At 44.6% G+C, this 27,289-nt stretch overlaps 1 protein-coding gene across 4 annotated transcripts in view; it reads left to right on the forward strand.

The window, feature by feature from the left end:
• ZNF521 (zinc finger protein 521) overlaps positions 1-19,201 on the forward strand; it is a 262,731-nt gene extending 243,530 nt beyond the window's left edge. For all 4 annotated transcript variants that reach the window (XM_064481533.1, XM_031439039.2, XM_064481532.1 and 1 more), the window contains one exon: positions 18,387-19,201. In XM_064481533.1, the coding sequence (XP_064337603.1) occupies positions 18,387-18,416 (30 nt within the window). In that variant the 3' untranslated portion in view covers positions 18,417-19,201. The remainder of the gene's footprint in view (positions 1-18,386) is intronic.
• Positions 19,202-27,289: the final 8,088 nt, after the last annotated feature.

A 27,289-nucleotide genomic window follows, 5' to 3' on the forward strand; every position in this document is an offset into this window, starting at 1 on the left:
GGACACGGCTCACCTCAGTTTGACTGTTACTCATTCTCTCTCCCTCCCTCCCTACGCCTCTCCTCTCTTCCTATCATCTAAGCAGTGACAAAAGCTAGAGTTTTTCTTGAGCAAAGAAGGGCATTTAAAGTTTTATAGCATTCATAATGCATCTAAAGATGAGGTAGCTTTATTTTGCGTTTTAGTAAAACTGCATAGAAATTAAGCAAGCATATAGAAAGATAGACAAGCATGATTGTCACAATGAACCCATTTGGACTAAATGAGTAAATGCATTTTCAATTATCCGTTTTGTACCAATAAATGCCTGATCTGTGTGGGCACGCTTGGAGGCACAACCTGGGCGCACCTTTTTCTAAATTTGGCCCTCATTGCTTCACCATGTGTCCTGCTAGTCTAATGTTCAAGAATCAAGTGGTTAATATGACAGGAAGGAAGGGCAACAGAGGTATTTGCAGTAAGCTAAACCCACTTTATTTACATCTGAATCGCTTCTACAGCACCCCAGCTCAGTTTTTAAAAATTCTCCATCCATTAATTTCTTGATGTTCATATCGATGGCTGGTTTCGCTATTAAAAGATGGAGCACCACCTCCCCGTTCTAGGACTCATTCCCTCCTCCAACAGCCCTGTTGTTAGCGATCTGCCATTACATTATTTTTTTGTCTGGCCCAGAGTTGACGACAGATGGCCATCTCTGAGCTGCCATCAGTGCGACTTTATGGAGCATTCAGCTAGGGTGTACCGAAGAGCACTGTGGCCAGTGCTGCACCCCCCCGCCACCCCCTGGAAATGTTCATCACCTCTGCCACATTCTGCTTTGGCTGGGCTTTGCTGGCCCTGCCTTCTTCTGTGTCGCCAAGACAGCCTGCTGCCACAGAACCAGAAGATCTGCCTCCATTAGGAACGAGAAACTGCAAGCACAATTGTCCTATAAAGACAGCGCTCTGTCTCTGCACCTCTTTAGTCAGATCCTTTGGCGAGATCTGGACATCCACTTTTCTAGAACATTCTGCATCCCAGGGAAGCATGTAGAAGTCCCATGTGTGTTCCAGTTTTAGATGTTTGGTGCATCCATGGATCCGTTTCCTCCCATGAGCAGAGATTCGATGCCAAGAATAGACCCTTTGTGTTTACAAACTTTGATCCGGCTGTTGGAAAACACCACTTCCATATTCCAACTGTTGTGACAATTAGAGTTAGAGAGAGATGGTAATCATGGGCTGCAACTATAAATCCCCTGAAATGAGCAAAGAATTCATTCCAGCATCTTCGGAGCCATCGACGTGGCAGTCCCTTGGACGGCCGCGTGAAATGAGCTGTTGCTGTGCATTTGGAGAAAGATGGATGGGCTAGTCTTGATCGAGTTTGCTAAGGCAAGGCGGCTCCAGAGCCAAGCGTGTATTTTAAGAGGAATTCACATTTGTATCCTTTATTGTTATATTTGCAGCGAATCTACAGCTTGTAGCAGGCTCTGCCCTGCAGCTATGAAGGAGTGAGTGCCCCTCGTTGGAGAGAGTGTGTTCTGTAAGAGCCTGCCATGTGGCAGGCGAGATGAATAGCGCTTAAAAGCAGTGCTCGCGGTGCTGTCATTTAGAACGGCAACTCCGAGGCTTTAAACGGGAGTGAAAGGCAGGGTAAACGAGTCCTTTCAAAGTGGTGAAATTTTAAACTGCCTAAAATAACAGGCCTCCTTCATTGATAACTTCATTGAGTGAGTGAGTGAGCGAGGGGACTGACGGGCAGGAGCTGCTTTCCTGTCAGCGGAGGGGAAGGTCTGCAAAAGGGAAGCTTCGCTCGTACCCAGTGTGTCTGGGAGGCTGGCAGCTTCCTTTCGTGGCCTCCTCTTGCTTTGATGCGGCCCCTCAGCTGGCAGAGAACCATCTCTCGCTGGAAACCCGAATCGCCCGTAAAAGGTTTCCTTTTTCACACTGCCAAAACTTAATTTTATAATTATCTGACTTACACCACTGGGCACATCTGCTAAGTTTGTGTGCCTCCTAGACACATAAAAGGCTACTGTGATACCGTTAAATATCAGCAGTGTGCTTTGCTGTGCTTGGAGTTTGCAAGGGTGAAAGGTGATTGTGCAGGAAAATAGAACAGTCTATTTGCTGAGAGCCAGGCACGAAGACCTCACTCCCGTACTCAGTTATAATTCATGACAGGACTGGTGGGAAGCCCTCATCCCTCTGTGGAGTTAATGCATCTCCACTGAAGCCTGCTGTGAGCACCCTGCCTCCCCGCCCACCATCTGTGCCTTCACCCGCCAGCTCGCGCGCGCGCGCTCTCTCTCTCTGTTCCTCACTCTTTCCTGAGATCTCCTGGCATTAATGTTGTCGGGCTCCTGCTTTGTAAAGGTGGCTCTCCAACACGGGATGGTCGTTTCACTACGGGAAGAGCCGGAAGGAATGCGTTCGTGTTGTTAAATGTCTCCTCTAGAAAATGGACAGGAAAGCAGCAGTTGCCTTAAACCAGACACAGACTCTGGGAGCCGAGGAGGCCCTGCCGATCACCACTTGGCAAGAGGCACCGGTGGTCCGGGGGTGGTGGGAGGCCGGGGATGAAACACGAGGTGGACGTTCTGATTCCAGTTCATCCTGGTCTGAACCTGAGTTCTGAGTCTGGAGTCGAATCTGAGAAATGTTTGCCCACTCTGTCCAGGGACCCGGGCCAGCCGGTGGCGTGAGCGCCAGCCCAGTCCCCACGTGCCGGCCCCTCTGTGATGTGAGGCCGCCCACCCTGAGGACCAGAGCCGACTGCCTCAGGGATACTCAAAGCCTCAGCTCAAAGTGATCAAGCCCTGGGCTTTCCAGAGCCCACTTAAAATAGCTGTGGTGATCCATGTGGTGTGAGCCACCTTCTGAAGTGGGATGAGCAGAGGTGGCCAAACTCGCTGCAGCCCAGAGCCGGCAGGGTTAGTTCCCGTCCTGTCCTGGCCCCTCTGTGCCCCCACCCCCTCCCCACCCCCTGCTCTGCTGGGAGCGCAGAGGGTGATGGGCCATGAGGGCCATGTGGGTGCAAACCAAAGATGACACTGCAGCCCCTGGTGCGCAGCTGACCTAAGATTAATTTGTAGTGTTTCACAATGTGCGCTCTTAGCATCGTCCATGGTTAGTCCTCCTTTTTGAAAAGATAAATCAAATCCAGGCCTGAAATACCAGTGTATGAATTTAACAGATGCGATGCCACAGGGGACCTCCTGTGTTATAAACTGCAGAAATGGCCTTTTTCTGCCTCAGACCCAGGCTGATTCCGGAGAGCTTTCAGAACCACAGCGGCGAGATGGGAGGTCACACATTAAGACAGTAGCGCCCACCCTGTAATTCAGCCTTGTGTGTAATTGGTTCAGAATCTCATCCTGACGTCTGGCTGGTATTAGTCCCCTCGCCGGGCTCACCCTCTGAAGGAAAAGTAGGGCAGGAAGGGCTGTGCTCACAGTCCAGGTTTTCTTGGGTGAAAGATCACTTTGAGATGACACAGCTGAGTAGTCAGCCTGAAATCCTGGTTGGTATTTTATTAATTTTGCACCAAGATAAATCCTGAAATTCTGACAAACTCCATGACAGGTGAAATTCCTTCTTGCAGAATCTGCTCAGCAAGAGGCTGCTCATTTCGTTCTGTTCCGAGGCAGGCAACAGGAGGGCAGCTTTCTAATCAGCCCTCAAAGGACCCCCAGCCGCCCCAGAGTCTCGGGCTGATTGAATAACTCCTGGGCCTCTTCCCCTAGGCCTCCATCAGCGGGGGTCCTGTGGAAAGCAATCTCCCGCAGACTGGCACTGAAGAGAGCTTTAAACCACCATTTTCTGCTCTCCAGAGGAGCCTGGAGTACTAAAAGATAGATGGACTGCAGATATTTTATGAGAAACTGTCAGAAGAAGAGCAGAGTAAATGTTTTTTTTCTTCTTCTTCTTTGAGTCATACACTACATCACCGTTGAATTTCTCCCAGAATCTTTTACATTTAAAGTGAGAAATTAATTGGTTGCTAACCTTTCATACCCCCTCCCTTCTTCTTCGTTGTCTTCCTCCTTTTTTTTTTTCTTAAATATTCACACAGAGGCCCTTTGCTTAACCACAGTTGCAGAAAATCAGTACCATTTGCAATGAAATATTTATAATGACAGAATGAAAAATTGGATTCATTTTCTGGACTGTAGCCGAACAGTCTGCAACTTTGTGCAGGATTGTTAGGCATCCCGCCTTCCTCCCTTTCGTTGGAGGCTTTTTCGAAAACAGGCCACATGGACGTAGCTTACCTACGCTTTGGAGGGATGCCTACCAAAACACAGAACCCGTTTCTATGCTTTTTAAAGAAAAAAAAATTGAGGAGAAAGAGCAGATTTTCGTTTGTGTGGCCACGTGGGGGGGCACTCGGCCATGGCCCATAAAAAGGTAGAGAAGATGGGAACCCGGTTGAAAGGAGGAGGGCTGGCTCTGCAGGGAGGGGCTGGGAGGAGCTCACAAGGAACCCAGGAGACAGCCTGGCCTGCGCTGCGCGGCGGAGGACAAGTAGCCATCAGCGCGCCGCTGTCTCGGGGCAGGTTTATGAGGGGAAGTGGGAGGCAGACCCGAGGTGTGGAAACACACACTGGCTCTCAGAGCTCACTTCTTTTCCCCTTCAGCATCTGCTGCAGTGGGCTTCCCTCTCCACGTGACCTCATGTTCGGAGCCGCTTTCTTCCTCACCAGGGTTGACTGTGGCATTTTTTTGTTTCAGAGATGAAAGACAAAAGGGTTTGGCTCGGACAGTCCAGCGTTGTATTTCAAACAAGCCCTCCTCCCAAGTGCAGAGCCACAACAATGCGTTCATTCTTCCTCCAGGACTTGATTGGATTTGCAGCAAGATGCCTGTGAAGTACATTTCGGTCTACCAATAAGTTTTCACTCGCACTCCACCGACGGGCCCGGAGAGGCGGCCGGTTTCTCCTCCCTCCATTGTGGGCGTGTGACGAGGGATTACACCCCCACGGGGGCCTTCTCCGGCTCCCAGCCCATGACTTAACCTTTCTTCTGTCCCCTCGTGAAGCCCTGGGTCTCGTTAGTCAGCGGTGTTTTCTTTCGGTGGTTTTTCCAAAGTGAGAAACATTCTAGTAGATTTCAGCAGGAATTAAAAACAGTCACACTCAAATCTGCGGGTTTTGCTCACTGAATTTGCATCCTGCATTGCCAGCTCTGCAAGATCAATAATCCATATTTTATTGTATAATAAAGGCTGCCTGTAATTGAATTAGCTCATTCATTCCATCTGATTAGCCCTGCTTTATTCATGGAGAGGAAAAATAATACAAACTTACCTTCGCCGACATATTGCATGATGTGCATGTAAAAAAGCCTTCAGCACTCTAAAACCAATTTATAAAGATGATGGGGAGTTAATTTCAGCACTTGTTTATCCTAGGAATAATATGAAACGCGTCACACTGCATCTTGGTGGCGATGGCTTTAATGTTCACAGCTATTGTGTCAATCTGTCCTCCAGTCAGCCTGGCGTAAACATCCCATAATAGGTCTCTCTTCTTACCATCAGCAAGAATGCCTCTCTCCAATTCTCAAGGACCTCTGGGAAAAAGTCTTCTGGTATTTGCCTTTGGAGAGAGCCACCTTGAGGTTTCACCCTCAGGTCATTACCTATTAGCCATCCACGGATGACCATTTTCAAGCTTTTTGATTGCTTACCCTCTTCTCTTTGAAGCAACATCTTAGCACACGTTTGGACATGGGTTTTGAGAATCACTGAATTTCCAGGAGTTCTCCCTTATTGGGGCCTCCCAGGCTGTGGGTGCACAGCCCAAGTGGTGTGTGACGCGTGCTTTCTTGGAGGTCTGGAGTTTTTATACAGGCTTCGAGGTTTGTCTTTTCATTGCACTCCCCCACCAAACGACTGGGAGAAGGATGCTGACAGTTCAGCATGAAATGATGTGTGTTCTGACACAAACTGCATTGTAGCTTAGGAATCTAGCCTGAAGATATTTTACTGTAGCATTTCTTTGATTCGGGGCGAAAAAAGAATTTTCCTTAAAAGTGTGTATTTCAGGATGTGACACAAACTTTTCTCCATTGCTGTGTATGAATTCAGCAGAATGTTTCCACTTTACCCTTCTTACAGCTGGCTTTCTGGAGGACTGAGGTTAAGAGGGGAAAAAATGTTTTTGCATTAATTTTTCAACAACTTAGGTGAGTCTGAAATATATACCCAAGGATATGGCAACTGTAATCATGGTGTGTTCAGAATCAATCTTTTCTGCAGACCAGGAAAGGAACACTGAATAGCATTCATTTATGTACAGCCAGATGTATTTTTGCGAGGGGTGTGCCTTGCTTAGGATGATTTTAAGTGTTACTAAGCAGATTTATAGGAGCAGCAGGCCCTCGTGATAGAAGGAAGTAAGGGACGGTGTGGCAGAAGTCCTCGGTGAAGGCAAGTTCTGCGGCAAACCCCGTCCTCAGGAAGGGAAGCACGCCCAAACGCAGACTGCGTTTGAATGTCTGAGTTAACAACTCTGGGAGTATTTCTCTTTCTCTTGTCCAGTTCCTTCTATGTTGTGGCTGGTTTGCATTTATGTTTGAAGTGCCAGGCGGTGTAATGAAGTTATTCTTTTATAAATTTTGCAACAGTGAAGCAAGCATGAGGGCTTTAAATTAGAGTAAGTGCCACTTCTGTACGGCAGGTTCCTTGGAGGACTGATTAGAGTGAGGCCTCCCGCCGCCGGTCTTCCGCGTGGCGGAGTTGGTGCGCGGGCTTGTTTACGGCTCACCTTTGAATTTGCATGAGCGTGCGCCAGGCCTGCTGCCTGGCCCTCTGTTCGCGGAAGCTGTCTTTCTTCCAGGATCATGTTAAATACTTCACTTGAAGGAGTTATTTTTTTAATTATATTGCTTTATTGTAATGAATTAAAATTAACTTGGAGTAGCAAATTATATAAGGACGCGAGGGTTATAGATTACTCTCACCATAGCTACAGCACATCCTTGTGTGGGGGAGTTACAGGGCTGTCTGTCTAGGAGCTCTGTGCACCATGAGGGGTGAGGAAACTGTTCCACAGAGACCAAGAAGCAGCGTCAGAAAAGATGCCCAGGAAATGGGAAAAGAACAGGAGTTTAATGCGTGGGTTTATGAAGCAAATAGAGGCTCTTCTTGGCCAGAGAGTAGGGGCAGCTCTGCCATTTTAAGACCTGAAAGATTCCGGGGCAAGAAGAGATGAGGGACAAGAAGGAATGCAAGCATATCTGAAGGCCCATGACAGTTCCATGTAGGAGCAGAGACGCACTTAAGCATTCCTGATTTCCTCTCTCGGTGCCTGTGTGCACTGGCTCATAAACAGGGATGATTTCAGGGGACGAGGTGGCAGGAGATTGTTAAAGATAAGAGATTTGGAACCTTCTATAATACATGAAAACATGCAGGGAAAGAGAACAAGCCAGAAAAAAAGCACCAAGCTTGAGTGCGGGATTGTTTCTCCTCTTTCCAAACCAGGATTTTTTTTTTTTTTTAATTTAAAATAAGAGACACCCTAATAGAATTGGGCTTGCATTTTAGAAGGACTTTCTTAGAATTTAAAACAAGGTCTACTTGGGGCTCCTTCTAATTGCATTCTCCATGTGGGAATATGAGCTCACCCAGATCAAAGGCAAACAGCAGGGTTTTACCTGTAGAACCCATGCACCATGCACATATGTAACTCCTCCCACTCTCCACAGCACACACTCACGCCAGCATCCCGCACAGGCACGGATGTGCACACACACTCATCCTTACACAGTTTATGTCAGTTCTGTAAATCGGTACACTGTCCTTTCACAGCTCTATTCTTTGTATGTCTATGTACAAAGCAAACGCCCTAGTAGACAATCATTGGGTTGCTTACAATGGGGAGAGATGGTTTTCTGTTACTCCTCATGATTTATAACATGTTGACTTACTCTTACTGTGAGTTTACCTCCTAGAGAGTGTGGCAGGGTTTTTAATAAAAGAAATATTACACTATAAGGAAGTGGCATTTCTTTTGCTTTTTGCCCCCGTTCAATAAACTATTTTTCATAATTATTGGGAGGTGGCTGAAGGGAACCCTTGTCCACATTGAGTGGAAAAGCAGGAAGAGTTCTTGCTTCCTCCTCCTCCCTACAAAGGTTACCCTTTGAATATAAATTACTATGCCTTGTGCTTCTCCCATTCCAATCAGATGACCTTTTGAATCTAGTGGACCAGAGTTTAAATCCTAAGCCTGCCAGTCAGTTTTTAAATCAATGCCCTGTTCCAACAGCTTTTAGGTACATAACTTTCAATTTCAATGGATTTTTAAAACAGACATTAAATAAGGAAGGCCAGTGGAATCTTGCAGCTGGCGGAAAAACAACCCAACTTGACTACAAGATCTTGGGCCAACTACTGTGACGATGGGTAATTTCACTAACTAAATCCTTTACCAAAAAACCTTCCGGGATTCAAAATCTAAGAGAAAAGGGAGGAGCAGGAAATGTGTGATGTTTGCAAGAGGACATTTCTGAGCAGTTATCAATTTAAGCTCCCATTATTTGCCGCTAATTACTACACAAGGCTGTTAAATATTTAGTAGAAGTTTGTTTAATTGCGTTTGACTGGGAAGAGGGGGGTGGTGCCTGAGTATGGCTTGAACGTCAAGTCAGTCCCGTGCACCCAGAGCCAGGCAGAGAAGTTTGTATTCGCCCAAGGTGAACACATTTCAGTATCAGCCAAGCTTCTTTTTCCTTCCTCCCAGAGATTTATGTATCTTTAAAATTAGAGCACGAAGAAGGGGCACTGTTCACTGATGTAAAATTGGAAGGAGGTCATTCTTAACCTTGTTTACAGATGCTCTAGTTTAGAAAGCACCAGTGTGATAAATTAAGCATTACAAGGGGAAAAATTAAAGTGTAGCAACAACTGGCACATGGACACATCTGTCTGTGAAGGACTGACTTAATCCCTGAATATCTTATTAGACTGTATTGCCTGGCAAAGCCTTCTGTCCGACAGTTTGCTGGGATCCTGCAATTCTAGACTCTGAGCAGAATCTTCACGCTCCAGACTCTTTTTCATTTTCGCTGGCTCTCTATAGTTTGACTTAAATTTTCTGTTGGCTCCATGCCTGTAGACAGGTAGCTCAATTCATTGTTCTCTTTTAAAAATAAACTTTATGCTTCTAAAATATTTTCCCAGTGTCCATTTCGCTCTTTTTAGATTATTCTTCCAATTTGGCACTTTTTGTTTTCTCAATGTAGTAGATAGTACGGATTCTTATCAGTTCCAGAAAAGGGAAATTTCAAACCTATCCTGTATGCGAAACAGATAGGGGTCAGCTAGCAACTGAAATTTTACTACCACTTTTAAGTTCGTAATGAGAAACGAAATTGTTACCCGGTTAACATTGCCCACATGGGACCCGTCAGCAGGATTGGTCCTTTTGAAGCTGGTCGGCCAGAGTGGCTTGTTTTACTTCTCTGAAATGTTTAATGGTCAAAACACTAGAAATTGTTCTATATTAGCAATGTGAACATGGCATCCTTTTAAAAATTACTCTTTGCCTAGGCTCTGAAGACTCACGTTAGACTAAGGCTAGGCTCCTTAGGTGGGTGCTCTTGAGATGCTGTTCACCCCGTCGGCTTTCCCAGCTCCACTGGACGTTGTAAAATGGTGAAAATCAGCTCCATTCGAAGTAACCCCCGTCCCTGCCCAGCTTGGTGGATCTGCAGCCCCACAGGTGACCCGGCACCGCCCCTGCGGCTCTCAGCCCAACTCAGACTTGCTCCCCTGGCCTGGAGACCATCTCTCTCTTCTCTCCTCGTCCTCCTCCGACACTGAGCACTAACTCCTCTGAGAACTCAGCCCACAGCCTCTCACAGAGGTGAGGCGCCCTTTCTCCGTGGCCCGTGCAACCTGTCCTCTGTCGCTGCTGAGCACCCTGCCAGTGAGCACGTCGTCTCCGCAGCCAGCCCAGTCCCGGGATCTGAACCCAGAAACCAGCACCACTCAGCAGCTGCTTCTGCCCCGAAGCCAGCTCAGCCCCCGGGGCAGCTCGAAGAGCTTGAAAGTTGGCCTACACTCCCTGGGGACTTAACTTCCTCATCTATAAAATGAGATATTGGAACGGGCGCTGCCATAACCCTCCCAGCTCTGAAAGCATCTCTCTGGTTCTCTGATGCAGCACTTACAGGGGTAGCTGCCTCCTGCTGCTGAATCTAGACCAGCAAGTTAGGGATGGCAGCTCTGCGCTTTGTTCAGAGTGGATAGCTGTTTCCATACCCTAAATGTGAATATCCAGAGTTTCATAGTTAGGTCCCTTTTATACTTTACTAGATTGTCAATATTCCTAAAGCAGCATTGATTATTTGCCACTGAAATGTACCACCTTTGTTCACTGATGGTTCATGAAAGCTGTTAGTAAACTGCTGAATGGGTGGACATTTTTGGAGAGACTCAATTCTCCACAGAAGCAATGCCATTTATTATATATCTCAAAGAATCTTTTCCTTGATTTCTTAACAAATGCCCAGCCTCGCCGTTCACTGCACTTTAAATGCCACGCCCTGGAGCGCCATGCGGTGCGCCTGTGTCCCTTTTGCTGGCCTTCTTTTTCCCATTTTGATGGGCGAGATACCTCTGAGACTGAAGACTGAGTCACATGGCTTAGCAAGCTCAGTGTGTTTTCAAAACACTGTGAGGCAGTGGTCCTCAACCAGGGATGATTTTTCCCCCACCGGGGGTATGTGGCAATTATTTCTAGAGATTTCTGGTTGTCACAGCTGGGAAGGTGCCACTAGTATGTGGTTGACAGAGGCTGGGGAGTTGCTGACGTCCTCCAGTGCAACCGCGTAGCCCTGCTGAATGAAGAACTGACCGGCCCAATGTTGTAGTCACGCTGAGGCTGGGAAACCTGGTCCCACTGGCCTTCTAGAATCTATCTGTAGACCTCTGTGAAACAAAGCGATTGACCTATTTTGTGTGGCTAAGGAGTAGCTTACTGGCTTGTCTCTGTGGTTACTTAAGATGAGACAGAGGAACTTTATGCTACGGATACATGGTCAAGGCATCTCAGTGTAGACTCATGGCCGTGCCCGAGTCCACATGCTTCAGGATTATCTCAGCTCAGCCTTTCCTAGGGTTATTTGGCATGAATGTCTAGAGAACAGCAACAACACGTCCTTCGGTGAGGTCTTATTAGAATGTGAAGTCGCTTCCTGTGGGAGGTGTGATGGAAGCTTCATTGCCAAAACCATTTAAAACTAGCCCAGAGTGTCAACTTTATAGAACAATTTTTGTCCAGCAAAGGGACAAACTAAATAACCCAATAGTCCTTTTCTGTCTTGCATAGCTTATATTTTTGTGATCACGTCTGATGATGCCATTTCACCTTTTGCTTTCATATAGCTTAGTGTCATCCAGAAAATGCTTCAAGATGTCAGGCCAAGCCCATGTGAACTGTTAAATGTCAAAAGAAAATGCATCAGTGTCTAAGTTCATGGTGATGACATTACCATATGAAAAAATAAAAAGGGAGATTCTGTCCGTGCAAACATGATCATAAATGCAACATTCATGGCATTAAAGAGAGGGGAGAAGCACATGAGGACAATTTGGGAAATTCCATTGCTATTTATCAAAATAAAAGAGTAGAACCTCATTTTAGTAAATTCTACCAAAAAATTGTGAGTCAGCCTCCCTGGTTATGAAAATCCCTGGTACAAATACGGTTTTTAGATTCTCAAAGCTCTGTGGGAAGTATTATGTATTTATCATTTAAGAATATTTATTAAAATATAACATCTCACCAAAAGGCACACGCCCGCATACATGTTCCTGATGTTACCAGGCAGGACCCATGAAAACAGTTACCCCAAATGTCTCCAGCCAGAAGCATGTAATTTGTAGACAGTGGAAACTCCGGGGTGGTAAAACGGGGTCTGGTTGGTATTTTGGATGATTTGGGTCTTCACTTTAATTTTCAGAACACTCTAATGTTACTTCCAGAGCTGCAGCAATTCACTTTTAATTAATTTTAAACTGTGATTACTTTTGTAATTGTGTGGACTTTGAAAATGTTAATTTATTGCTTTCACATCCTGTTAATGTTACTAAGACGTTTAAAGTCTACCTTTTGCCATTGTATTTTTTTTCCCTAAGTATCCTGTCTTCGTTAGCTGTGTACACTTTTAAAACTGTTTTACTAGCAAAAAGAAGTTGAGAATGAAAAAAGAGAGAGGGTGGAAATGTAAAAGTCTTGATTAGAAAGTATAATTTAATAGAACATGTATTGAACCAAATGTATTGATTAATGTAGAAGATATAGTACTTATATTGATTCAAACCAGAGATTTAGTACTAAAAGCTCTAAGCCAAAAAGCTGTTGCAGACTGCTACAAAAGTCAGTTTAATGCTGTCCTTGAGAGTGCCTTCACAAAGAAATTCTTCTAATGTTTGAGGACTAGGTAGAATGCGGTATATGTCAGTTTGATCCCGGAGGGTTTTATTTTGTACTCTAATAGCTGTTATGAGCCTACATTATATCCAAGGAGTAATTTTCCTTAGGGGTGCCTGCCTCGCTTTGTGTCAATATTCTAGCATTTTAAGTCACGTACAGTATATGCTTCTGGGAACAGGGAAGGAGCCGGCCAGACTCATAATGGTCTGCATTCATTAATAAAGGCAGAAGCTTCTGTCCCTCCATTGCCCACTACAGGGATCCCTCTTTGGCCTTCAGGGACCCGTACAGACACATTTAAAGAAAGCTTTATTTTGAGTGGGCAGGAGATGAAATGTAGGACTTGCAGGCATTTCCTAAGTCAGCTCTGTGCCCGAGCACAGGGGTGACCTTAATGGGTCAAAGAAGAATGCAGGTCAAAAGACTTATTATCCAGCCTGTTGGAAACCAACTGCTTTTGTTTAAAAAAAAAAATTTTTTTTAAAGCAGTAGTGCTTAAAGGTGGATGATAATGTAGAATTCTGTTTGCAGCCTGGAACTGCACGACTGTGTGTGTACTGGAATATGCTTCTAGAAAAATAAGAGCATAGTGACTATCCATAGTGTTTACAGATAAAGGTCCAACCCTCGTGATAAAAGGGAGGGTAATAGAATTAGTTAATCAGTGATGATTGATCACGGATGTGTGCGTTCTTCAACTAAAAAAACAACACACTGCCATGGTGCTGTCACCATCTGTTGAAAGAAACAGCCACATTTAATCTTTATATTTCTTTCATTTCTTCCCGCCTTGTATTGTTGCAAAGCCACAATTGCCTACTGTTTCTTCTGGTTGGAAAACATCTCATTTAAGTTGAATACAACTGCAGTTTAAATTCGGGATTCTAATGGCATGGTGAATTAGTGAAAAGCTTGGTTTTTTGTTTTTTTTTCATTCCTTTTTAAAATAGCATGCTGCCTCTTTTTCTTAGTTCTAAAAGCTTGTCAGAATTTGAGACAAAGGGCTATAAATAGACAAGTCATGGTAAAAAATGATTAACATCTTTGAATCAACAGATCTCACAAAAACGTCCATTCAAACACAGTTTTTATTTTTATTACCTTTGCTACTTTACATTTTGCCGATGCCAACAGAGGATTACAAAGCACAGACAAGATGTGGTCTCTGCCAAAATACTGTATGAGTGAGGGTGATCTGTGGGCGCCACTTTTGGGGCTGGGCACTGAATTTTTTCACCCTGGGAAGGTGGATTCCCTCTGGCTTTCCTCCAGAGCTTAGCTTCATCATTGTCCTAGGTGCAAATATTTAAATTCACATCAAGAGCACAGGAAAATGGGATAGTTTGGCCAAGGTGAACAGTTTCAGGCGATCAGGGGTTTTTATTTTTATTTAAAAATATTTTGTTTGGATTGCATTTTAAATAGGATTAAACCCTTTGACCAGTAAATGCGGTCAGCTCTCAGAAAGGCGGAGGCTGAATTAATCATGTGTTAGGGTGCCAAGCCCAAAATGAGAATTCCAGTCTTGTAAAATGAAAAGCATCTCATATTTTAAAAGAAGTACATAATGCTAGAAGGGAATTTTTAAGGTCCTCATCTGTTTTTTAGCTTTCTAAGTTTAATTTCACATTTTAGAGAAAAAAAGATAGAACATACTCCTTCCAAGTGGGGCCCTTTACAGTAAAGAGAGTGGGGTTTTTTTCTTTTCCTTTTTTTCCCCCTGAAACCTGGCTACTAAGGTATCGTACCTACATGGATCGTCTTTGAAGCTTTAAGGTGTGTGGTGAATTTGATTTTTTTTTTTTAACGCAAACCCCCCTCGTGTAAAACAACTGTTCATAACTGGGATTAATGGTTTGCAATTTTCAGTTACTTAGACATGGGGTCTCCAAGAAATGGCTTTTTGCAGAGTAGAATATGGCTCTCTGTGGGATTGCAGAAGTTTTCTTCTCTTCCTACTTCCTTTTCTGTCATCACCACCCCCACCCACGTCGATGTTGCACTGATGTTCTCCTCGATTATGTAAAACACTTTCCCTTCATTGGAACAGATATTTTTTCTCATAACCTGTCATTGCATTAAAGTACTTTAGGGACTGTGAATTGCTGTGTAAAATGGGTGAGATTACCCACTGCTTTGTTCTAGTGCAGTGGTTCCTCCAGACCTAAAGAGCAGAAAACTCTTAGAGGGGAAGGCTGCTTGCTGATGGCCCGGCAGTGATCTGGCCGCTCTGCGCGTCCCCCTTGGAGCTCCAGGGACTCAGGGCGGGCGCTGTGGCCTCTGTGGCCGGCGTGGCCGGCGTGGCAAGGAGCCAGGGCAGGGGTGAACCATGCGTGGCACCTGCCCTCTCCCTGTGCTTCGCACTTCTCTTCTACTTTTCATCTTTCCCACTTGCTTCTTGTCTCCTTCTCTGAAGAAATGTCTGTGATTTTAAAAACACCAGATACGAGGAGGGCTCCCATGACGTGACTTCTTGTTCCTCTTATCAGAGGATCTTCAGTGAATTCTGGAGACTAACGCTCCTCATCTTTCTCCTTAACTCCTAAAAGCCAACCCAGTAACGTGTGCAGCTCAGACCTTCATTCCTTCCTTTAGAAAATGAAATCAGGCCATTTGTATTTTCAGCCTGAGGGAGGGGAGCAGACACATCCCAGGGACGTTCAAACGTAGTGAGGAAGCCTTTGAGGACTGGAGCAAAATCACCCGAGTTTCTTTTTTTTGTTTGTTTTCAGTGTAAATCTGCCCATTTTCCAAGACCATGGAGGAATATGCCCCCTTCCTACCTTGAGAGTCACTGCCAGTGTGGACGCCATGACTAGGGGGGTGGGGAGAGCTGTCCTTGCTCTCAGCTGAGCCCTAGAAACAAAGAAAAAGAAAAAAAAAGAAAGACAATAAGTGATCTCAATGGTATGCAGGTATCTCCACACCAAGAGGACTTTCTGCCTTTACCATCTTTTACGCCAGATTTCCCAATTAGACATTATTTATATTGGAGCTCTTTATTTTTGTTGGAGCTTGAACTTCACAAGCCATACCCTTGTCCTTCTCACAAATGATTTATAGTCTTCTCTCTTAATATGCAAAGCATAAATCCTTTATAGTAGCAACTTCAATCTGTTGCAATGAGTGATTCATATGTATTTGTTCATTTCTTTGCACCTCTGAAGAGACTTGTATGGCTTTGGTTTAGGATGAAAGCATCCAAGAAACAACTGTTGCCAACTCTTACGGCCAATTTTTTTTAGATTTTTGTTTTGCAGTATCTCAATATCGGCCATAAAATCGCTAGAGAGATGGCAGTATAGCTTCCTCTATTAACCTCTAAAATTCAACTGAATGTAGAATGTCTATAGTATGCACTTAAATATTTTTAAATAATTAAAATTAAATAATTTCTTTTTTTTTTTACTCTGGTTATGGTTTAAAAAAAAATCACACCTCCTCCTGTCAATGTCTTATCATTTAGATAACTATTGTCATAGATTCTTGTATTTATTTTCTTAAATTTTATATACAGCTGGGTTTATTTATTTATTTATTTATTTACTTACTTATTGGAGGAGGAGGTAATTAGGTTTGTTTGTTTATTATTTGTTTGTTTATTTATTTTTCAGAGGAGGCACTGGGGATTGAACCTAGGACCTCATGCCCACTAAGGATATGCGCTACCACTTGGGCTATACCCACCTCCCTTATTTTCTTAAGTTTTTAAATTAAAAAAAAAAAACCTTTCTATAAGATCAGACTTGACTCTTGGAGAAAGGAAAATGTGTGAGAAAATTTAGACAGTGCATTTTGAGTAATTGAACTTTTTTACTGTTTGTAACTTCTTTGATCATAATTATGTTGGTATTTAAAGGGATAGGAAAGTTTTTAGGGTGCATCAGTATTTTGATTACCCTATTGGTGAAAAAATATCGCAGAAGTATTTATTTAGAATCAATATAAAGAAAAAAGCTTTGGTATAAAACTAGTCTGCTCCTGTATGTACTTCTGTGCTACAAAAGAATAATTTTAAAATTCCAGCTTATCTTTTACTGGGTTCATAAAAGTGGCATGTTTTAAATAAGGGTGACTGAAATAACAACGTCCTCATTTGTTGTTAGTCTTCTTTAAAAGATGGGCTTAGTGTGAAGTAGGGAACGAAGACCTGGGTCCCCTTCACAAGTCTCCGTCTCCCTCACTGGCGCTCTCAGCCCCAACTGGGTAACCCTGGAAGTCAAGCCCCTGCCCCTTCACCCCCTGTCACTGGGCAGGCATTTTGGCTAGACTGGTGGGAGAGTTAAAGACAACAAAGACAAAGCCCTCTGTTGAAAAACTTCCACAGTCCCTCTTCACCTACAAGACAAAGGCTGAAGTCCTTTGCAGGGTTCAGAGGCTCTTCCACCTCTAGCCCCAGACTTCTCTCTGCCTTCATTTCTCATCAGTACCCTTGGTTCAGGCCACTCCAGAGTCCACCCAGTCGGCACTGCAGGTCCACAAACAGACCTTGCATCTTCTTGCTTCATTGCTTTTACCCACGTGGGTCTCTGGCCTGGAGTGCCCTCCCTGCATCCCAAATGCCTCTTCACGTCTCCAGCCTCAACTAAAATGTTCTGAGTTACATCCACTGCAAAGTCTTCCCCAAAAGCCAGGCAGGGTTAGCGGGCATGATATTTCTGTGGTCGTTCCTAACTCATCCTGCCATGTTGCTTTACCAGAAAGTGCGCACAGGACTCTCTTTAGACCATGAGCACTTTGGAGACATGAAATCTGGGACCATCCTTCTTCCAGGATTCCTTGCCTAGCCAGTCAGCCATCCATCTGGCCAGACCCTCTTTGCCCAGGACTGCAATGCTGGGGTGGCACCTGGGGGGACACAGGTGTTCAACAGATGCTTGTGAAGGAATGAATAAATGAGTGAAGACCAGAATTACTGACATAGAGAGCCGGCACCGCAGATAACCAAAGACAAGACCTAAGATGCGTGCAATATAAGCAGTATAAAGTACAATGGGAAATCAGAGAAGGGGGAACACAAGTTTAGAAGGGAGGAGCCTGGTAGCAGTAGTATTTTGTGGTGGGCCTCAAGGTTCTGATCAAAGGAACGGGGACAGGGGGTACATGGTGAGAGGTGGGAGAACAGGGCTCAGGGGAAGTGCAGAGGGGGGATGTGGCAATCAGGCCACCTCCAGGTGTTTGCTCTGAACGAACGTCCTGTGGGTGTGGGACCACCCCCCATGCAGGCCACGGGCGCAGAAATGGAGCCCACCCTCCCAGGGCTCACCCCAGGACCTAGCTTGTACGTGTAAGTTGCCCAGGTAGCCCACTTGCCCTCTCCCAATTTGGAAACAGGACGTTGGCTTAGAAAGGGGACTTTCTGTGTGGATGGAGAGAAGGCTACCAGAATACAGCAGAGACCGTGCCCGCTGGGGATGGGGAGCAGTTGCAGATCTGCTCCTGGGCCAGGCTGGGACCCAGCCCGGAGCCCACCCCCAGGAGAGGAACTGGAGAAGCTTCCTGCCCCCTCTGCCAGTTGTTGTCTGGGCAGCTCTTGCCTTTAAAGTCTATATTCAGGGACAGAAAGAGCCTCTGCTGTCGAGATGTTCACCCTCTAAGAGCCAGTAGAACAAAAGCATCTGTAATTAATGGAAATAATGCACAGATAAATATAACTGCTAAAATAGTGCTACCTGGCGTTTGAAAGTATGGTGTATTCTGATAAGAAGAGCCGGTGGCGGGTGGGAGGTACCCTAGGAAGCATGGCAGCGGCGGAGATGGGAGGACCGCAGGCCCTGCCCTCCCTCCTGGCACTCACTGGGGACAGAGAGGAATCGGCCCCCGTGAACCCCGACGCCTCCAGGTGCAGAAACACCGTATTCAAGTCCTTATAAACCAGTCAGCATTCAGATACTTGGTCTGATGAAAATACAGTCACTTAAGGCTTTTTCCCCCTTTCTTTTTCATTACAGAATCATACGATGACCCAACACAGCAGTTAGTGCAAGCACGGTCTCCCAAGGAGAATGACTTTTGTGGCACAAAAAGGGAACACGTTTTACTCTTTGCACGAAACTTTCATTGTTAATGTATATTATTCAGAAACATTGTATTGTACCATAAAACTTGTATTATCAAAACTGTTGGATGTTCATGTGTTTGAACTTTTGAGCACCGGCTAGACCCCATGTATATAAAGTGTCTCACCTGTATTATGTCGTCTGATACTAAAATGGTCTTATAAAGACAAGTGGACTTGGGCCCTATTCAGGCAAGATTTTTTTTTTTTTTTAATGTGAGCAAAATGGCTTAAGAGAAAGTATTTTCAAGGAAGACAGATTAAAACAACTCTATTACACATGAGACTGTGTTTGGACTTCCTTTTCTTAACACTTAAGCCTAGAATTTCTCTTTTGGTATATCAACGGTTAAATCCAAGACTATTTTTTATTGCTGAAGATTCTTGCAAACCATGAAGAGATGTTCTCACAGAACAGAACCCCACAGCTGGATAAGGCCCGTATATATATTTGTAAGCCTTGCAATGTGACAGGTAGCATCACTATATATGCAATAGTTGTTATGTAGACTGTCAAAGAATTTTTTTTCCTGGACCCATTTGAAGCTTTGAGTGTTCAGGGTTTTCCTTAATGATTTCACACAGCCAAATTCTTGAATCAGTTGAACTAACCTGTATGTTACTGTTATTAATGTTTACTCTGCGGTCTGAACCTGGAGATTACTGGAATTGTTTTCCAAGAGGAAATAAATTCAGTTTACCATTAGGTAAGAGTGTATTTGTGTGTTTTCTTTTTCTAGTTACACTGCCATTAAAAAAATCTAATTGCCTGCACCCTTGGAAATGAGTTCTGCTCTGGGGAATATCCCAGGCATAACCTCAGTCATATTTAACCTTAACGCACTGGGCCAAAAGCAGCTGGAAGGAGCTGCATCACGCCGCACAGGGAGGGGACCGGACCCGAAGTGCGCCATATTCTCGTGGATACCACCAGGTCACAGTGTACTGGCGGATTCTGACATCACAGATGGATGTGATGGCTGTTTTCTGCATAATTTGCAGCCCAATTCATGTCATGCTGTGCAAATCTGAACTCAAAGTAGATGGCTGCAATTTGAGAGGCAGTTTGGCTTATGTGTACTTAAGAAGCAGCTTTGTTCATTCAGAAGACAAAGCACGGAGCGGGGAGCCAGGCGGCTGTGAGTTCCCGGGCTGGCAGTGATTCTCCACGTGGTCTTCTCCAAATCACCCACCTCCCAGTCTCCGCCCCCAGCCTGGGGAGGTGATACAGCTGGGTCATAGGCCTTCACACAGGCGTGGGGTGTCCCTGGAAGATTGCTGACACCATAACTGGCCACAAAATGGTGACTGAGGAGGCGCTCTAATTCCAGATCCTTCTGGGGAGGAAAGAAGAGCCTAGCAATGTGCAAACTGAGCCCCGACATACATGTTTAGTCAAAGACCGTAAGTATAGCCCTGATGATAACGGGCGACTTTCATGCACTTCCTGCTTATCCTTCACCCACTGTGACTCTTTCGCCTTCTTTGAAACTCACAGGACCTCAGGCAGCTCTCTCAACCTTAAACAAGTGAGGCTCTTCATAGCACTTTTCTTGATGGGAAAATTACAGCATGGACTGATTCATTTTATTGTGACCACCTGTCACCAGTGGGCCCATGCACGAAACCGCAAGGTGCAACCTCCCCAGGGCACTCGAACCTGAGCCTGCATCAGGACCACCTGGCGGGCTTGTGACATCGCAGGGTGCCAGCCCGACGGCCAGAACTGCTGACTCAGCAGGCCTGGGGTGGGGCGCAAACTTCTGTGGTTCTAGGAAGTTACCGGGTGGGGCTTGTGTTCCTGATGTGGGAGTCACTCTTTGAAACCCCTGCTTTACCCCATTTCCAGATTAGTTGAGTGCGCTGAGTGTGAATAACCATGCAGAGTGCTGGAAAATCATACTACTTACTTTGTTACCAATAAAAGAAAGTTTGGTCAAATTTTAGGCTCATTCAGAAGCAAGCACCTCATAGTGATTCATGTGCGTGTGCTTGCCAGAATGTATCGTGTGTGTTTAGTTTTTTAATGCTAGGGAAACCTGCATCTATACATTTCACAATGGATTGCCAGCATGCTATTTAATTAAAAAGGTTTTTCACCAGCTACATAAATAATGAAGTATGCTGAGAATATGCAAGTACATTCATAATTAAAATACTCAGCTATATTTAAAAAAATTAAGATCTCTGGCCTATGCAAAGATTTTGCATTTAAAATGAAACAGCCACACTTCATGATGATTTTTTTAAAAGCTTTAAAACTTCGGATTATTAATCAGTGGGTTATATTGTGCTAAAAGTAAGTTGCTCTTCGTTCACAAACAGGAAAGCAGGTGATGGTATTATCCAGGGATGGATCCCAGGTTGCCTTTAACAGCATTGCCTCTGAGGGACTTCCCAGGCTCCTAGTAAACAGCAGGGGTTGGAATTCATAGGAAGCAGTGGAGGCTGGTGCTTACCAGTCTCGAGGCTGCCGCACAGCTGGCCACTGGGCTCCTTCAACACAAGCACAGTTCAGCCTCTTCCCAAAGTTGGAGACCAAAGAAGTTGGTCCTTGTTGCCCCTATATGCCTCGCTGATCCTCCAGCGACTACAAGGTTGTCCAAATCTAGCCGGCCCTTCTTTATAACCAACTATTCTTTGGGTCGTAAACACTGAACAGTGTGTGGAACAGTCCTTCCCTCCTTCTGCTTGTTACTATTTATTTCCTGATTCATTCCCTAAGAATATAAAGCAACTTAAATAAAGACTAACAAAACGTTAATAGGAAAAGCAGCGTCGTGCAGAGGGGAGAAAATACAGTAAAGCAGCTGGCTTATTTTCTGCTTTAATTCTGGTTTTGAATGCATTTTAGAATTGGTTTTGAGCTTCCTGGTAGTAAAGGAAAAAACAGTAACTGAAAGGAAGGATTATACCACTTTCTTAAGAGATTTTTTTTTCTAGCACTTAATTCAAAAAGAAATTTCTCACTGCCCTTATATACAGTCCAGTGGCCAATACAATAGCCCCTGTTCCTGACCCTAATTTTGTGCTCTCATGCAGTTGTGGTCACCTGGAAGAGGAGTGTGGCTGCATCTATGGGTAGAGGCCAGAGATGCTGTTAAACATGCTACAACCCACAGGACAGGCCCCCAGAACAAAGGATTATCAGGTCCCAAATGAGAAACTGCTCTAAAGATTTCTATGATTTTTCAAGGACCTTTTTACATTGGAATCACCTGGAGAACATTCAAAAACTCCACTGCCTGAATCTCTTCCCCAAAGAGTCCGACTCAACTGGTCTCCAAGGGCCCTGGGTGAGTCTGGTGTAGCCACAGCTGGAACCAGTGGGCCGAGCTAGGCATACTGGACTCAAGACTAGAAATCTGAACATAACACCAAGGAGCAGAAAGTAGTGTGGGCCTCAGACTCTCTCCCACATTACTTTTTAACAACTGGGCATGTCATGATTATTTTAACTCTGACGTAGCATAGCCCATGGCACGCTTTGAAAGGAGAAAGGGAGGAAATGACCCAGAACCCTACAACCCTTCCACCTGGTCCAGGATGAGTGAGAAATCTGGCCCAGCGGGGACTCTGGCCACCCAGGGAGCAAATCCCGCATCACCCGCCCCAACTGTTGCCTGGAGGGAGGGCAGCTTGCCGAGGCCAGATTGCCCGGTGTCTCAGGAGAAGCCAGCAATCCGGGTGGTTACGTGCCATGTGCCAACTTCTAAATGTTGGCAGCCGAGTCTGTTTGTTATTCAAACTCTGCCACCCCCCACTGTGTGGGCCATATGAGATAGACTTTCAGGCCAGGTCCCACTCTTGGATTGCCAGTTTTGGCTTTCAGCATCAACTATTATTTTTTTTCCCAACTCTTCTCATTCCAGACTATTTTCAATGTTTGCTTAAAAATAATTCTATGACTTCTGTATATTAGCATCATGTGCAGTTTTGCTTTTGCTCTGTGGCCTTCATATTTCTATTGCTTCAGGTGGAGCAAATGGATGTGTGCTATAGAAGCCTGCCCTCGTTCCTGGATATTTAGATTTCAGATAAAATTTTTTTAAGGATGAAGGATTAAAAAAAATAGTAGAAAGTCAATATTCTCTGTTGCAAGTCAAATATGCTCTAAATGTTGCTAACGGAGGCCAGGTGAATATGCTTTGGAAATTATGCTGATTGGTGATAGGGTTGACATTCCGCTTTGGAAGTTGATGCATGTAACCAGTCTTCCAGCCCAAATGGGAGGTCAAGAACCAGAGGCGGCCTCTAGGCCGGGTGAAGCTCCTTGGAGCAGCGCTGGGTCTGTTCCAGAGCTTGAACAAGGATTCCGATGAACCCTCAAGTTCCACTCTATGGAGCATGGCAGCCCTGCCTTCGTGCCCTTTGGGGTGCAATACTGCAGAACTCTTGAGAAAGGAAGTTTGAAACTCCAGATCCCATTAGAGTACACCTGCAAACGCTTCTCCATTTGGCTTCGCAGGCCGGAGCCTCTCACCGTCTCCCTCGTGTCGGGGAGTGCTACCAAAGGTACGGAAAACTCCGAGAGTTCAAGGAAGAGGAATGATTTAGGGTAAAATGACCCAGCATGGGTTTCTGGCAGGATCCCAACACTCAGGTCTGGTTGGTGCGATCCTGGGTGAGTGCCTCCCCAGGCGAGGGGTAGCCACGACCATCTCCGCCAGATTCCTCTGTAATGAAGTCAGCTGTCAACTCCTTGGGGGAAAAGGCACAGAGCCCCTTTATTTCCAAGCAGGTGTTGCAGCATATTAAAGGTTGAATTCCATCTTGCGCTTGCATCCTGAATGAGCCAGTTTGCAGGCAAGCTCGGTTCTTTCTGCAAAGAGGGAAACTTGGCAATGGTGGAGGCTGAGTACTTAAATGGCAATCAACTTCTGGCTCATATCAATTAATTCCTTAATGGACTTCTGCCTAAGTATAGCATCTTGAATTCCCAGCTGCAGAGGCTATGAAAAACAGCCCAGACAATACACACCACCACCTAGGGGAGGGTGCGCCGCTGAATGATGGGTGATGCTGTCTCAGGGAAGCCACGGGTGCCTACTGGGGGCTCTCCCTTTGTTTACCTGTGAAGTACAGGGCAGGACACACACTCCTCTCTCTCCATGGGAAATTCTTAGGAAAACAACTTCTATTATGTCTAAGTGAAACTATTCTGAGGGGGAATCACCTCCTTTTGGCTCTAAAATACCCAGATCCAAAGTAACCATGACGTGTGGAAGCAGAACAGGGTCTAGGAAATCAGAGAAGGGCTTTGTTGTCACTCAGACACCAGGAAAATCTATTCGAGAAATGGTCTCCTCATCCCAAGGAACCTGCCAGAGCCCCTTCCATCTCCCCTTCATGTGGACAAGGAGCGTCTTGATCAAGTGCAGCAGATGGGCTGAGGGTGAGTACTGGTGGTGCCAGATGAGATCTGGCAACTCTTCAGTTCATCTGGTCCATGCAGACTCAGACTGTGACATCTACATGGGGAGGTGAATTTCAAATCCCTATCACTTAGATGGGCTCCCCTCACCTAATGCTCTAAAAGTGTGGCTATCACCAAGGTATAACCACTAAAAATCAAGGTCAGGAGGCAGAGGCAAACTCACTTTTCCTCCCCCGCACATGAAACATCCCTGGTTTGTCTCCCTCTCTGCTCTCTTTTACTGAATCAGAGGAAGAGTTTGGTTCCCTCATCCAAGAGACAGAAGTTTTGGTTCTCTAAGGGTCACGCAACGGGTCCAATGGCGTAGCCACTAGCTGCTACAATATGTGGCTATTTAGATTAAATCAATTTAAATTGAGCAAAATTGAAGTCAGTTTCTCAGTCTCACTAGGAACATTTCAAGAGTTCAGTTGCCACGTGGGGCTAGTGGTTACTGTACAAAACAGCACAGATATAGAACATTCTCCTCATCATGGAAAGTTCTGCCAGGCAGTCTGATGAGTCTAACCCACCCCCTCCCGTCACCTTTGACCCCTTCCAAGCACAGAAGCCTCTCTTTCTTGCGCTCCTTTATTACGTTCCTCCTACCTTCATACTGTTCTTTGTCTTCAAATGTGCACAGGTTTTCCCCTCTTCAAAAAAAAAATTATTTTTCTTGACTCTGAAACCTCCTCAGAAGACTGTTTTATTTATTTCCTTTATTTTCTTCCAAGTTTCTTAGATCTGTGGTCTGCCCCCACATCCTCCATTTCCTGACCACTGACTCACTCCTTCCTCACCTGCAGGCTGGCTTCCATCAATATCCTTTTACTGAAAATGTGTTCCCAAGGTCACCAGCGGCCTTCTCACCACTCAGTGAGAAGGCTTTTTTTCCCTAGTCCTCACTCTCTTCTGCCCTTCAATAATTTAGACCATCGGTCACCAGGTCCCATGTTCTTGCTTGGCAATATTTCTTATGTTTATTCTTTCCTTTCTATTTCCAATGACAGGACCCAAGGGAGACCCTTCTCATCTACTACCCCTGGTCTCTCCTCTTTCTAATCCTTCTTATATACAGCCGCCATGTTCACCTTTATAAAGCACTTATTTCACATCATTTCCTCATTCAATAAATACCAGTGACTCCCAGAGTAAAGCAGGGAAAAGAGCATGGTTTAAATGGAGCTTGAATCGTTTCCTGCCACTTACTAGCTTATGTAGCCTAGACCAACTTTCTTTGCTTTTCTGAAATCTCTTTTTCCTTCTTTAATATTATTATCAGTGGCTAAAAATACCTGAAACATACTAAATGCCCTGTATGGGAAAGTTACTGCTTTAAGTATTATTATCTTTATTTAATCCAGGCTTTTTTTATGTTAATTCTAGAATCACTGCTTTTTCTCCATTTCACCTCTTATCCCTCAGATTCCCTCATACCATTCCTTTATAGTCTTTCTAAAAAAAAAAAAAAAAAAAACCCACGTTTACATTGTTTCTTGCTTATGAGAATTTGGAGTAATGGTCTGTTATCTTCCACACAAAGATGAGTATTCCTTTAACTTTCCAGAGTGTTTTAATCTAGCTCAGCGACCCACCAGTCTTATACCTCAGCGTCAACCTGTTTCTGTCAGTGAAGTCAGATCCTTCCCCTTTGCACATCTAGTTCATCCCTTTATTTTATTGTTCATGTCTATTTACTCCTACTCTTCACACACTCTTCCTTCTTTTTTTTCCATGTACCTCAGTCCTGGTCAGTCTTCTGATCACAGGCCCTGTCCCTCTTCTGTAAATCCCAGTCTAAGCTGCACCATTATCTCCTTTCTCTAAATTCCTGTTGTCCTTACAGCCTAGTTTAGCAATTAATGGCTTCCTTGAAAATGAGTTTTGTCTTCCTAGCTGGACTATAAATCTTTCAGGCATGGGGAATCTGCCCTCTGTATGTTTTTTTTAATCCACTGTCAGTGATGTCACCTCATAAAAGTTCAATTAAGTACCTGTTGATGAATTCACAGCTTGACTGTAGTCCTCAGTCCATCTTATTCAACAAAGGATGAGGACCTAAGACAAGATCCCTGCTCCCCAGCAACTCACAACTACAATCACCCAGAGACTCGGTGTCAGCCTTTTTTCTCAGTTCCACCGTTGCCACAGTCCTCATTGACCTAGGTGCAGAAGGGCATTTGGGTTCCAGGTCAGCTTGGACTCCATTTATAGCCACAACACATTGGAGTTAAATGTCCAAAATGCCCCTGTCTTCGATCTCTTGGACAATAATGATTTCAGTTGATGTGTTTAGTACCAAAATCCCACAATCAGCTGCTTCTGAACAATCGACAGTATACAGCAAGGCAGAAAATCAACTAGAAGTGGTCCAGACCAGGATGACCAAAATCATTTCTCTATCATTAATGGGCTTTTGCACTAGATATGCCTAATGTTATGCGTATTCAAGACAAAGGTTAAAACAGCATTCAAAACAATCTGATATAGAGAACAAACTAGTGGTTACAACGGGAGGGGAGGGGTAATATGAGGGTAGGGGAGTGGGAGGTACAAACTACTGAGCGTAAGATAGGGTTTACTGTACAACACAGGGAATATAGCCAATATTTTGTAATAACTGTAAATGGAAGGTGAATTTTAAAAATTACATAAAAATAAAAATTTTTAAAACTTGGCTTTAGATAGTTCAATAAATGTATCTCCATGATTTAAAAAAAACTGAATCTGAAAAGGTACCAGATCCATATGTAAATCCAAACTACACCCTGTTCCTTTCTTAAAGCCACAAATAGGTTGACTGTGATTACAGATAATCAGAGCTTTCCTTCTGATAAAATGGGCATGTTCTGAACCAAGCATATACTATATTCCCTTGACAAATATATTTACACTCATCTCAGAACATGGAAAGAAAAGAAAATGTTGATAGTTGACAGCTTCTTGCCTATGGGGTGTAATCCAAGAGCATCATAAACTCATTTAATCTTGGTGTTGAATAAATGCGTGTTAGGTCTGTGCTTTTTTTTTGGCCTTTCCTCCAACACGTTATTTGAACACAACCTCACGTTCCTCTGTGTTGTCAGCAGAGACATGAACCAAGCTAATCCTTTGGGTCCAACCTGGGGTAACTTTCCCTAAAGAGTAAATGTAGGAATAAGAAAAACACCCCCTGTAGAAGATGCCTTGTTGCCAAATGATGGTGGAGAACTATTTCATACTGAAAAATATGCCTCAAGAACGTTGGCCATTGGGAGCTTACAAAGTCCAAAAGAAGATGTATTTCCACAGAAGATCTTAATCATGCTGATAAAGCAGAGTCAAGAGGGTATAAACCACATAAAAAGCCACCTCTGCTTAGAAGTTGGATAGTGCTCCCT

The sequence above is a fragment of the Camelus dromedarius genome, chromosome 32 (genome assembly GCF_036321535.1).
Source record: "Camelus dromedarius isolate mCamDro1 chromosome 32, mCamDro1.pat, whole genome shotgun sequence".
Taxonomy (NCBI): Eukaryota; Metazoa; Chordata; class Mammalia; order Artiodactyla; family Camelidae; genus Camelus; species Camelus dromedarius.